The following is a 13,420-nucleotide window of genomic DNA, read 5'->3' as shown; positions in this document are numbered from 1 at the left end:
TATTTGAGAATTAACCTTCACCAATACCTTATTCAAGCGTGCTGGTGGACGCTGCCATGACAGTGAGGTTACAAGAGATGTTCTCGCGATAGTAGCGGCGAAGGGTCAGAATTAAGCAATGCATAAAATACCTTTAATTGAGAACCCCTAATGTACTTTGTGTCTTTGATACTAACGTTCCATATTGTACAAGCTACGTTAATTATCACTATTTTTTACTTTTTGAATATTTTATTTTTATTTTTTATATAGAGCGCCACAGTTACATTTGTTGATGGTTATTATTGTTTCTATCCGGACTGAAAATCATGTAACTTCACCGTTTTGTAGCTCCTGTTACTAAGCAACCGATTGAAACATCAGAGGGAAGCAACATGGCTAAATTCGTGCTGACTGGTAAGAATAGCAAATAAAATACAATAAAATAAACATAAAAACAAAACTTGTATTTCGTGTGTGAAATACAATGCTGTGTGCTAAGTAGAAATACTACTGTAAAGTTCATTATACGATATATATATATATATATATATATATATATATATATATATATATATATAATATATGTGTGTGTGTGTGTGTGTGTGTGTGTGTGTGTGTGTGTGTTTATTATTATTATTATTCACTGTAGGCAGACTGTCCTTACTTTGCAAAAGCTGAACTACTTGCAGACCTACTTGACAAAATCCTTCCCAGCTTTACGATCCATAAAATCGTTCAACATCCCAGAAGTATCCTGCTTGCACTTTTAATTTTACCCTGTAATGCCCAAACATCTTTGCATGATTGGAGGCTGCTATATTTACGTAACTAGAGCCCGTTCATGGCATTGTACCACAAAACTAAAGTTCTAGCCATAATGTAAACACATAATGTATTTCAAATGCATTGTAAATGCTACAAAGAGTGGCACTGTACTGGTCTATAACACGTGGGAAATTTTCTACAGTGCACTGTTTCAAGAAACTTTTTTTTTTTTTTTTGTAATTTGCATACTTACAACCCTAATTCACTTTACAGACTCTTTTGTTTTGTTTCCTTTCTGACAGCTCAGCATATTTTGATTTAATGATCTTTTTCTATTTAAAGCTAACATACTGTAAACAAATACATTTAAACAAGGTTAATTGAAATAATTATATATATCCACAGTGTTATATATATATAATGCAGTTTTAATGGGTACATTTTATTTTAGAGTAAATGGCTGGAAACTGAGTTTTTAACCACAGTCACTAAAACAAAGAAAAAAAGCAAATGGAATATTTGCTGTCTTACACAGATGGTATCATGACTCTCCCCCTGATGAGATAATCTTGCTTGGAATCCTCAGTGAAGGTAGTGTTTCCTGTGCTTATTAGTCTAACTTACTAATTGTGTCAGTATAGTATTTACTTTAGAGTAAGCAGGGCAACACACTAAACTTCAGTATAGTATTTACTTTAGAGTAAGCAGGGCAACAAACTAACTAGGGCTTTCATGTAGTTGTTTATTTTGTGGTTTTTTTTTTTTTTTTTTTATTTCTGCTACAATATTGGACAGATTTTGAAGAAACTGTAAAGTATGCCCCCATAAACCGGCAAGAAGTATTGGTTTGTTTTAAAATTGTTTAATTTCTTTCAGGAAAAAATGCAAACAAACCTTGCCATACAGTAAGTGACAGTATCATTCAATTCCTTTTTTTTGTACACTTCATGTGTGTTTACAGATATAAGGATCACATCTTAGCCTTCCTCTCAATATCTGTTTTGGACATAGGAATCAGAGTGGATCTCTGAAGTCATTCGTGCCATATTATTAATTTTATTATTAACAATATTAAATTAATTCAAGCAGTGACAGAAAACATAACTAGTTTCATTGAGCTAAAATATTAGCTTGTTTTTGTGGTTAATCGCAGGACAGTATGGAATTCCAGAGGATCTTGTCTTCTCCATGCCTGTAACATTTCATAATGGGATGTGGAAGGTAGTTTCACAGTGGTGACAGGGGTAAGCATGCAAGTGCTTCATCTAATCATTTGGCAAAAGTATAAATCCGTATTTATATTTATTTAAATGTATTTGTGAAAAAAAAAAAAAATCTTAAAAATTCTGTAATGTATGCTATTTCTGTCATTGATAGGAGCAGGCTAATTATGCATCACATTGCAAGTATAGTTTACAGCCTTTTTTACAGTTTAATAAACATAAATATTCTGTTTTTTTGTTTTCTAGGAGAAAGTGTTTGCACTGAAAAAAACACTGCAGTTGCTTCTTGAAGTCACTGAGAAGATATTAAGACGTTATGTAATTGTATTGGAATTACATAGACTATAATAAGATATTAATAAAAATCAGTGTTTTTTGCCAACAAGTTTTTTTGATGTGAACATGATGTGAAATAAATATTTTTAAACTGCCTCTGTTTGGGGGCATTGCATTTCTTATTTACACAGAGGGGTCACTGATGTGATGAGTAACATGACAAATACAGGCCTGTCTCTAATTATTGAGGTCAACAGTTCCTTTGCTGTAACATGTGTTGTGTTGTGATTTTCATAATTTAGGTGCACAAAGGTTCCTACAGTTATTTAGACGCATGTTTGATAGAGCACATGATACATCTGAAATGTAGACTGTGACGTTTTTATTGTAGGGAAATGTGACCAGGAAACTTAGACCTTGAAAAGCATTGCACATTATAACAAGAGGCACTGTGTTAATGCAGTGAAGCCATGCACTGTTGTTGAAACAAAGCTACAGATGTGACTTACAGGAACCTCTTAGAATGTTCTTAACCTCCAAAATCAAGAGATTAAAAAAAAGAAAATCACTGACAACAGTTAACAAAGTGTCCATTTTGACCCAAAGGACCTGATTAAGGTCTTTACATGAAAATGCCATTTGCAAACCACAGTATCTGTTCATGTTGCATAACTAGTAACAAACAACAGGCACCATTTTGAGTCCTTTAATAATCTTATGAGTTGTGTGTTAATTGTTTTGCAGGTTAAATATTTTATATTTTAATTTGTAGCATTTTGGTGTAAAAAGCTTAATAAATATGGCCCAATATATTAACTATTCCAGCTAGATCTGTTCACTTATAAGAAGCAGCCGTGCAATACATTAAATACATTAATTCTCAGCTTTACTGTATATTCTGTAGAGATTATTTTTCAATGTATTGATGAATGTTGTTAGATTTGATTTCAAATGGTGCCACTGGGGCCCGTCCCCCTAATTTTTGTGTGCTTATATACCATATCTGTCTAGTTTTCTTTCTCTGCCTCCTATCCACCCTCTGTACAGTATATATTAGAACAGAAAAGTTGTTCCATCAGAACCAGGAGTCTTAAGAAGATATCTAAATCCAAAAAGTATTTGTACAATTTTAAAATTAACACAAGATAGGCATTTGTCAGGAAGTGGAAGGGTTAGGTCATGACTTGGTGTAAAATTATAGAAAGGATCTTCAGTACTTTATATGAATTTTCATTTTCTGTTTTTTTTTTTCATTTAAATACATCAAAGCTCAATGTAACTTGGTTAATATAACCAAGTGTTTGTAATTCAGATGAGATTACATATATGACCAGTACAGTATAGGGATTTCCTGTCACATGTACAGGAAGTAAAAATACCTTTTTGATTCCTTTCTTATTTATACCACCTTCTTAACCCTAACCTTATTTCAAAATCAACATTCATCACTTACAGTATATTTGGATACAAAAAAATACAAAACTTGAAATTAATATACAAGAAAAAAAAAAAAAAAATCTTCTCCCTGTGCACAAATAGTGAATTTTTGTACAAAAATGAAAAACAGCTCTGTTTCAGTCTTAACAGAGCGTCATCTTGTTACCATAGCAACAGGCATCCATTCTTGTTCAACCAGCTACACATTCAAATGATTAAATGAAAATATTCAGCCATTCCCATATTTTACTTTGTATGCCGCATCAGCTGCTTTTGGCGTGTATGTCTTTAGCATACACAAATAGGAGCATGTATTATTTATTCAGTGGAGTGGTAATGTGAGACACAGCAGCAATACAACCTTACTACACTACAGTTCTGCTGCAGGCAGTGTCCTAGCAATGGCTTACAGTGAAAACCACATTTGCTGGTGAGTACACAAGCTCAGTGATGAACAAAGAAAGGTAAGTAGCATTAGATTTTTTGTTAGTGTTTTTTGCAAGGTCAATAATGTCAATGTATATTATATAGTGTGCATAGTCAATGGTAATGCAATATGTGTTCAGTTGGGAAGTAAAATACTTCAGTTGTTTCTGATATTTTGACTGGTCCTCTGACACTAATTAATATAGAAGCATTTATACAATTAGTTTAATAATAGGTGAGCATTGTACAGTAATGTGGAAAAAGCTATATTAACCAAACATGAGGAACATTATTGTTAAACTCTTGGAGCAAATTTGGATTGGATTAATATATTAAAGGCATTTGTTTCGGTCTTGCATTATTTCCCATACTTTAAAATGTAAAAAATATTTTGAAAATGCTTTTTAAAACATTGATGGCATATACCTTGAATGTTCTGAATGTGAAATGGCTGCTAAGTATGGGGGTTGTGGGAGCTTCAAAGCATAACAGTTTGCATAAAATGATTCCACAGTGCTGGCAAATCATCCTCACTGACATTAGGAGGGCTGGAGAAATGTTGTTGTGTTTCTTTTTATATTCAGGGTCTGGGAGTATATAACCCTGGAATTCTTCAAAAGTGTAAACAAGTTCACTGAGGTCTTGTACCAGTATCGTTGCTTCTATTGTTAAAGCTTGGCCTGTTTCCAGAAGACGTAAGGGTTACCTATAAGTCAATAATGGTTGTATCCAGTATCTAAAGTAGTTACTAAACCCTCAGTGTGGACTGTGTATGAAGTGCTATTGTTAAACTGGTTTTTGTAGGTTTTCTGCTGCCTTAACTTTCTATAGCTATAACATCTGGAATACACTGTACATTTGGTTCTGCAGTATGAATAGATTTGAAACATTAAATCCTGTGTTTTTGCCAGCTTTTGCACTTTAAATATGAAATATGTTTTATTGTATTTTATTTTTTTTAGCTAAGTGCTTTACAATTCACACTGGTAACTGTCCCATGGATCCTGATACAATAGGTAGGCACCCCTTTTAAATACTGTACGTGCAAAGGTCTGTCAGAATTGGGACAACAATTTACTTAAACAATATTGTGCAATTGCTTTTGAGATCACCTTGAATTGAAATGTAATGTTCTTCAGTGTTGAATAGTTTAGGTCAAGGACCTGCATAAAATATAAAAACAGGTTTTTGTGCTGGAAGATGAGCTCACTCTTAATAAAATATGCATACAATACAGCCATCAGGGTCCAGTCAATGCCTTATACATTTGTAATTACCCTGTGGGGATAGTACAGTATAGTCTTATGTTTTGCTGGCTAATTAGTGGGACCACTTTACTGGTTTCTATCTGTAAACAATTTCTGATAATACTAATGTAATTATTCTACTATTTAATTCTGGTGTTGCTTCAGTTTATCTTCTCTTAAAAAGCTGTTTTATTATTTTGCTTTGCACTTGTGTTCTGCTTGTCCTAACAGAAGGACTAAATGAAGTCCAGCATGCTGTTTACCGCACTGCTTTCAAACTGCGTTCACTGCAGAATCTGTGCCAGTGTAAGTAGGCCTTCACTGCCAGGGCATCAGAATGTTTCAAATACATACATTATTTAAAAGATCAACAGTTAGACATTTTATAAGAGTTATGTGAATACCTTTAAATTATATATTTGTTTGCCTTAAAAAAAACAAAGAATTTAAAATATTAAAGTAAAAGTTATGAGAAACTAATTCAAGTAATTGTCATGGGCTGTCATCGTGTTGTTTTTTTTTTGTTTGTTTTTTGTTTTTTAACTTTTGCTTGCCTACTTGACTTGAGGTTATTTCTTCAAAGCATTTGCTCCATTAACATAGTTAATATTTTTTGAATGGAGGAAATTAAATTTTAAAGCTACAAAACTGGGCAACAAACAACTGAACTGAACATTGGGATTCATGATTCAGTGTTTTAAGTTATAGATATTGAAAGTATTGGCATAAAAAAGGAACTGTGCAAGCCTGACACACAATTTATTCATTTGTTATGTTTAGTACATTTTATAGATTTGCCACTGATTGGTCCTATGCTGCAAGACCTAAGAACAAAGATACGTGATGATGGAGCGATCTCAGTCCAAGACCTGTCTCAAAGCCTGGAGCTACTGTTCCAGAATGCCAGCCAGGAGAAACCTGGTCAGGTGGCAGAGGGAGCCACAGAGCGCACCGTGAGCCTGGTAGCCACCATGTTTGACAGGTAAACAGTGTAAAACGACATGAAGCAATGCAAGGAGAATTTGCAATAACTTTTGCCATTTTGTGTACTAAATCATGCAATGACAGTACCGTACATGTTATGGCAGTTGTAAGTTTGCTTTTTTTTTGCTGTTTTTTCAAGGGATCAGACAGGTTTTATTCAACTGAGATCAGTTGCAGCTGCTTTGATTGCCTTTTCAGCTGACAAACCTTCAGCTAAGTATACTGGTAGGTGATTCACCCATTTGTAACCAAATATAACATAGCAGATGCCTTAAAATGTATCTGTTTTTTTTCTTAACATCGCTGTCCATGGGGGCCATTAAACCTTGACCATGCGCCACCCCTCTACTTTGATTACTCTTGTACAGTACTTATTTTGAATACAATGTGAAGTTTTAAAAAAAAAAAAACCTGCTAATTTTGGGGTCTGGTTGGAACACAATGATGTACAGGTCTCCTGAGGAAGTTGGATACACCTGAATTAAATTAACAATATATTTCTATGTTTTGATGGCAGATCTCTTTCAGCTGGCTGTCCAGTGCAGTGCCAGTCATTACGCCACCAACAGGCAGGTGACTAGGAGTGGCCTAAGGGTTCTGCTGCAGGACCTGAAGCAGGTGAGATATACTGAACTGTGCGCACAAGATAGAGACTTTGGACTAGTCAGTGCTGTGAAGAAATCAGCTATGTATTATTCCAAACTAACATCAAATCTGACTTGTCATGCAGGTGCCTGGGGTAGTTTGTGAGGGACATGTTTTTGGACAGGTGGAGAGTGCAGTACGCAGCTGCTTTCATGGGGTAGGTAAACCAACATTCCCCCTTTTATTTCTCCAGAGAGTCTGGCAAATAATAAATGTTATACCACATAGCTACCTAGAATCTTACTACAGTATACTATAAGAACAGCATATTAAAGCACAGCTAGGTAGGGTATCGTTATACATTGTTTAGCATGGATAAGGACAGTAGAAGGAAGCAAATGTTACATTAACTTGTATTGTGGCTGTACCTTTATATAGATGGCTAAAATAATACAAATTCAATTTGTTAGTGGTTGAATAATATGTTCTTATTCATGTAAGTATACTGGTAACCGTTTTATGTCTATAAAAGTATATTATTGTCTGACTCTAAATGTACAATTTATTTCATCACTATTGAATACATTACATTTTAGGTGCTCAGTGCAGGGATTCCTGAAGAGAAGTTTACTGCCTGGTTGAATTCAGAGCCCCAGTTTCTTTTGTGGCTCTCCACCCTGTACAGAGTATCAGCCACTGAAGCTGTCATCCATCAGTCAAGGTGTGACATCTGCAAAGCTTTCCCCATCACTGGTCTCAGGTACATTTCACCTAAAACATGTCACCATGTTAATTCATTTATGAAATACCAACCACAAAAAGGACTGAGCAGAATTGTCTTAATTGGGAGCTTTTCCAAACAGAACAGAGGGAGGAAGTCACTAGACAAAGGGAGAGGGAGGGGGTCTGGTTTGGAGCTGGTCACAATAGGGGACTTTACTGTGAACAAACAAAAACTCCTATGCCATTTAATGTGTTAACCCACAGGGTGGCACTGCTTTCTTTTCTTTTACAAACTCTAAACACTTTTGATGAGTGAAGTATAGTTGGACAGTTATAATTAACAAACTTCATTTAATTAATCAAAATAGACTTTAAAGAAAATAACTAACAAGTACAATTTTGTAAATATGGTGAAAAATGAAAGCGCATTAATTTAAGCACATTTTTATTAATTGTTTGGTACGTTTTAATTGTTTGAATATGTTTCTTGAAAATCTCTAAAGACTCATATATATTGCATTTCCCAGAATGCAGCCCATTGGTTTTTCCGCTGTTATAATTGTTTTTACAGTATTTCCCTGGGTTTCTTTGTTAGATATCGATGTCTGAAGTGCCTGAACTTTCACATTTGCCAGCGGTGCTTTTTAACCAGTAGGACTGCAAAAAATCATAAGAACTCACACCCTGTGATGGAGCACTGTTCGCAGGTAACAAACAAAGTTATATCAGCTTGTTTTTTAGTTAGCAAGGATGGAACAATAAAACGGTATATGGTGTAATGTAATATAAAGGTCATTGTATTACAGAAACTAAGTATGGTAGACTACTAAGCTTTTACTTGCTAGTTTTGCACCATAAAAATGGTTTTATTCCTTTAAAAAAATAGTTATTTTTCCCCTCTTGCACTCATTGCTTAATAGGGACAGAATATAATTTAGTTTGAGCATTCAACAACTGTATACAAGCAGCATTTGGATTTAAACTGCAAAGTGCAAGTTTTATAGACTTGAATTTTATTGCACAATGTACCTTTAGCCCTGCTGGTCATGGTTGCCTGGTCACAGAATGAGAAACCACAGCTATAGTGTTACAACAACTAATCATGTGTTTACATACAAACCAACCCCATGAGTTAATGACTGGATACCAGGTCCCGTTCAGGTAAGAAGCATTAGTGTAATAAAAAGTAACACCCTTACCATTTGAAACTTATTTACAATATACAGTCTGTACAGTATACCGTCTCTACATCTCTCTACTTGTTTTGTATAGCTGTATTTTGACCACACAGATCGGTTGATTTAATAAAGTGGTCTAGAAATGGAATTTGTCTTTACAGTATGCTGCTGATTCAATTAAGCTGTAATTCTATTAAGCACTTTTGACGATAATTCTATAACTATTTACTCAGAGAGCAGATGGGAATCTATGGAAGTCTTATCCGTTTCTAATGGTGATGCTGCTTGTTGTTTTCTCTTGTCTTTGTTGTAGCCCTCTCTGAGGGAGAATCTGAAAGTTTTCACTCGAACTGTACGGAACAACTTGCTGACAAGGCAGTGTAAGCAGAAAGAGGCTCAGAGAAGAGGGGCTTTGCTTGTAGTGCAGAGTGAAGAGTTCCCTGCTGAGGACCAGAGACTGTGAGTCCCATCATCCTTATGTAGGAAATGTATTATGTTTGCAAGAAACTTAACTGGTAAAGGTAAAAAGCCGATCAACCAAGGATATTAGTGGATATGAAAGGCAAAAGAAATAAGCCAGTAAGAAAACTCTGTAAACCTGGTAGCTGTGAAATCTGTTGGTCTTTATTTTCATCTTGTTTCAGCAGCACTGACCTATCTCATCAAGCGCTCAGTCACAGTCCTACATGTATCTCACACTGTGATGCAGGAGTTCAGATCCAGCCAGAGGAGATCATTAGGAAAGCATCAAAGGCCATGCAAACAGATGAAGCAGAACCCAAATATCAGCCAGAGACTCTAAGGCAGAAACAGGTCAGTTGGTGATAACGTGAGGCTTTTTAAATGTTATATATATATATATATATATATATATATATATATATATATATATAAGAAATTAAGGCAAAAGGCAAAATCACATCCAAATCTTGCAAAAATAGACCCGTGTCTGATTTGCAAATGTCACTATCCTTATGTCCTTAAATGGATACTAAAAAAAATCATCAATACAAAGAATCAGCTGAGCACATTGCACACCTTTGTGTTTACTTAGTAGGTACTAATGCATAATGAATATGGCCCGTTATAAATATATCTTATATTTAGTTCCTGCTTTTCAGTAATGCAATTGATCATTTTGTGGTGGAATTGAAGAAAGGATAACAGAAATCAATGATCTCAATCAATTAAAATATATTATCCAATACAAACCAGCTAATCAAATAACTATCTGACCTGTAAAAAGGGTATCAGGGGATAAATGGCTTGCATTAAGAAAAAGGGTATAGCTAAAATATTATTATTAATGAATTATTCCACTGTCATTCTGGTAACTAAATGTTAAAGTAGAAATAACAAGGTGTAATTGTGAAAGGGGACCTATCACTAGTACAGCTGCATCATGTGGAAGTTTTGATTCCTTAATGTGTGTCTCACTGGACTTTTCATTTCCTCTTTGTCTTCAGGTTCCCAGAATTATGCCGAAGAAAGTCACAATGACTCCTTCAGAAAAAGAATTATACCACTCAAGAGCATCTGTCAAGGACTTAGCGAGGGGCAAATGGTGTGTTTTGGGGGGAGGTCATTTATTGTCATTTGGCTAATTGTGGGCGGAACCATACAGGTACATACATCAACTTTTCCCCTTTAGGGCAGGCACACATCCACTTCATTCATGTCACTACTCATTTAGGTGGAGATGAGATAAAGAAGTTGTGAACGCAACCATACATACAAGATCACACCGATTCAAAATACTGGGTTCCCGGAGCAACCGTCACTTTGTAAGAACAGCATATTTTGTATTCAAATACTGTTTTTGCTTTAAGGTATCTGGAAGAGCAGCTACAGCTGTGGAAAGTTAAAGTTCAATCCGAGATCAACTCACAAGAAGACAAGTGTGACAAACTTGAAGCAAAGATTGAAGTCCTAACAGAGCACAACAAAAACTTACAAGATGAACTGGTTAATGTTCGACAGCTAGTACAGGTACACATGCTCTAACAAAGATACTGCACCCCAAGTGACAAATAGGGTTACTCATGTGTACAGGGGGACAGTATGGGTACAATATTTAGAAGTCTTGCTATCTGAGTAGAAACTAGTTATTACAATGACCTTCTCTGGACCAATTGTTTGTATAAGGCTACTGTTTTACACCCTTTTACTTATTATTGTTGTTTTAGTAAAAGTCTATTAATTTTCTTTATTTTTAGGTAAATCTTAACCGTACTAAAAGCATTTTGCCAAATGTTTCACAATCTACTGAATTGAACTCAAGGATCATGAATGAACATATAGCTGTTCAAACACGACTTGGTCAAACATGCTCTGTCAGAAACTTGAAAAACAAAGAACGGCAGCCATCTTCATTGAGAGCGGACAGCAGAAAGCCAGTCTCTTACCCCAATAAACATGAGACAGCAGGCTCTAATTCATTCACCAGGTACGCAGAGGCTGAAGCCAGAATATCAGACAAACATCAAGGAGTACTATCTGAAACCCACTCCGGGGATAAGGCCCCAGCTGAAGCTTGGGATGTTGGGGTCACAAAGTCAGTGTCTGATGCAGAGGTCCTCAAGAATGCGCAGGTAGAGAGCGTGCTTTCAGTGCCTAATGCAGAGAAGCCTTGTGGAGACGGGATTCAGGGTGAGGAAGAGGAGTTGTTTCAGTTGGTGCAGAGACTGAAAAATGCACTTTCTGTAAAGGTGCAGCCAGGTATGAAGTTTTTCTCAGTAAAGTTGCAGGCCTACGAAGAGTTGTGGCTGACATGGCCAGTCACAGGACTGTCTCGTGCTAGTTTTACCTTACATATACCCCTTCACCTAGTGTTCAAACCACAGTGGGACTGATTTGAGGAAAAAAAAAAAAAACAGATTAGACCAAATATGGTCCACAGAGGTTGAGAGCATTTACTTAATATGTTTTAATGCAAAAGTTGTTGAAAGATCTAGTATTGAACACCTTTTTTGTATTTAACTGTGCTCATTGTAGACTCTATGTTGCATTCATTCAAATCCAGGGACTGTTGCAAATGATGTTCTGTTGTTAGGCAAACGTAGAGTGAAAGTAACGATGTATCCGCCCCCACTTTGAGAAATGTATGTTGTAGAACAGAGTACATAACATCTTTTATATATTGAATCAACCCCTAAGTAGTAGATTTATTTATAAAAGTTATTATTTCCAAATGCTTTCAACACTACATATTTTCAACACCAAAGGGTCTAGGAAAAGTTACTCCACTCAAAACTACAGACTGATGATGCAGTCTAGGGAAAAAAAAAAAAAAAAAAAAAAAAAAAAAAAAAACTTCACTTAATGTTAAGCCCATTAAGAATTATGTAAAACACTGAAACAATGTAATTAGTTATAGTGGGCTTGTCTATTTGCACGGTGCTGAAAGCGTTGATTATTGTTTGATTTTTTTTTTTTAGGTCCATATTCTAATGTGAAGCAAGAGCTGATAGAAGCAGCTGGATATGTGGGAGATTCCCTGTCTGATCTTGTCAACAAAGTCGCTGTTACAACTCCATACTGACTGATTGGGAACAGCGCCACTTTCTTAACACAGTCAGAAATAAAGGGACTGCATTGCCAATAATTTGAATAAGGTTCAATAAACTGGAAACCTGTCATTTTTCTCGACCTTCATTATTTACCTGACTTCTTTTTTTTTTCACTGCTCTTGTGCTGGGGAAACAACAAGTGGCGCTGTTATGGTAAATTTAATTATAACTGTCTTATGCTCATATTAGGCACATAGTAGTATACCATGGTCCTGTTACCTTATTAGAAACACACTCTCCACAAGTTTTTTACATCATGGTGGTCTCCTTCCTCCCCCTCATTTTAGGTGGAAGAGTCCAACAGGTGATGTAGAAAAGGTTACAAAGTTGTCCATAAGCTTTTATTCCTAAATATACCTTTGTATAAAGATGCTCAACTTTTGCTTTCAGACAGACCCTCAGTCGCTTATGCCAGAAGCTGCTGCGTGTATATTTCATTAAAATTGAACATGATTAAATTAAATAAACCTTATGTACATAGATTACTGAAACAAATTATTGAAACAACAAATGATTTATAGAATGACTAGGGGTGGGGATTTTATTCCCAAATTTTCCTCACTCAGACCTCTTTACTAAATATCTTGGTAACCCTGAATAGATAATTGTTTCTTCAAAAATATGCAAAATATTTTAACACAATTCTCCCTCCCTGACCCTTCTCCTGGACATCTCCTGCGACAGATTTTCTCCCATAGTCTACTGTTACACCCCCTTATGTCAGCAAAACTTTAATGACTACAAAATGCATGGCCGGTGTGTGGTTACTGCAATCCCCATCTGTACCTAGCAGGGTTTAGGACCCAGAGGAGTCCTGTGGCAGGCATGTTGACAGTTATGTCAGTGTAGTCAACAGTTAACAATGTACCTGCAAATTTACATGCTACACAATATAGATACCTTTTTTGGGGGATAGTGCTACCTGACAAAAAACTGAGTAAGAAAAACACATCGACAGACATGAGAATAACTAGGTGGAGTTTATAACTGCTGAAACTGTGCAGGTAAGTTCTGCAAGTTTTAAT

At 35.6% G+C, this 13,420-nt stretch overlaps 1 protein-coding gene and 1 long non-coding RNA gene across 2 annotated transcripts; both read left to right on the top strand.

The window, feature by feature from the left end:
- Positions 1–112: 112 nt before the first annotated feature.
- Positions 113–2,396, top strand: LOC121322659. Its single transcript, XR_005951068.1, has 5 exons — positions 113–396; positions 1,283–1,338; positions 1,624–1,652; positions 1,901–1,991; positions 2,217–2,396. It is a non-coding gene; the product is annotated as an uncharacterized LOC121322659 (long non-coding RNA).
- Positions 2,397–5,106: 2,710 nt separating this feature from the next.
- Positions 5,107–11,969, top strand: dytn (dystrotelin). Its single transcript, XM_041263775.1, has 13 exons — positions 5,107–5,125; positions 5,588–5,662; positions 6,137–6,338; positions 6,480–6,565; positions 6,858–6,958; positions 7,071–7,142; positions 7,522–7,685; positions 8,244–8,355; positions 9,140–9,285; positions 9,474–9,639; positions 10,293–10,390; positions 10,656–10,815; positions 11,043–11,969. Exons 1-13 carry the CDS (start codon positions 5,107–5,109, stop codon positions 11,676–11,678), a joined length of 2,037 nt encoding a protein of 678 aa, XP_041119709.1. The 3' UTR covers positions 11,679–11,969.
- The last annotated feature ends 1,451 nt before the right edge of the window (positions 11,970–13,420 follow it).

Source organism: Polyodon spathula, chromosome 11 (assembly GCF_017654505.1).
Source record: "Polyodon spathula isolate WHYD16114869_AA chromosome 11, ASM1765450v1, whole genome shotgun sequence".
In the NCBI taxonomy this organism is placed as follows: Eukaryota; Metazoa; Chordata; class Actinopteri; order Acipenseriformes; family Polyodontidae; genus Polyodon; species Polyodon spathula.
Note: the sequence above shows the minus strand (reverse complement) of the source record. Positions and strands in the feature narration are given on the sequence as shown.

What these genes read in the sequence shown, in the direction of transcription:
- dytn (XM_041263775.1), top strand. An exon ending in CCTGCTGAGGACCAGAGACT is followed by an intron (nt 9,286 to 9,473) that starts GTGAGTCCCATC and finishes TTGTTTCAGCAG; the next exon opens with CACTGACCTATCTCATCAAG. An exon ending in AGACTCTAAGGCAGAAACAG is followed by an intron (nt 9,640 to 10,292) that starts GTCAGTTGGTGA and finishes CTTTGTCTTCAG; the next exon opens with GTTCCCAGAATTATGCCGAA.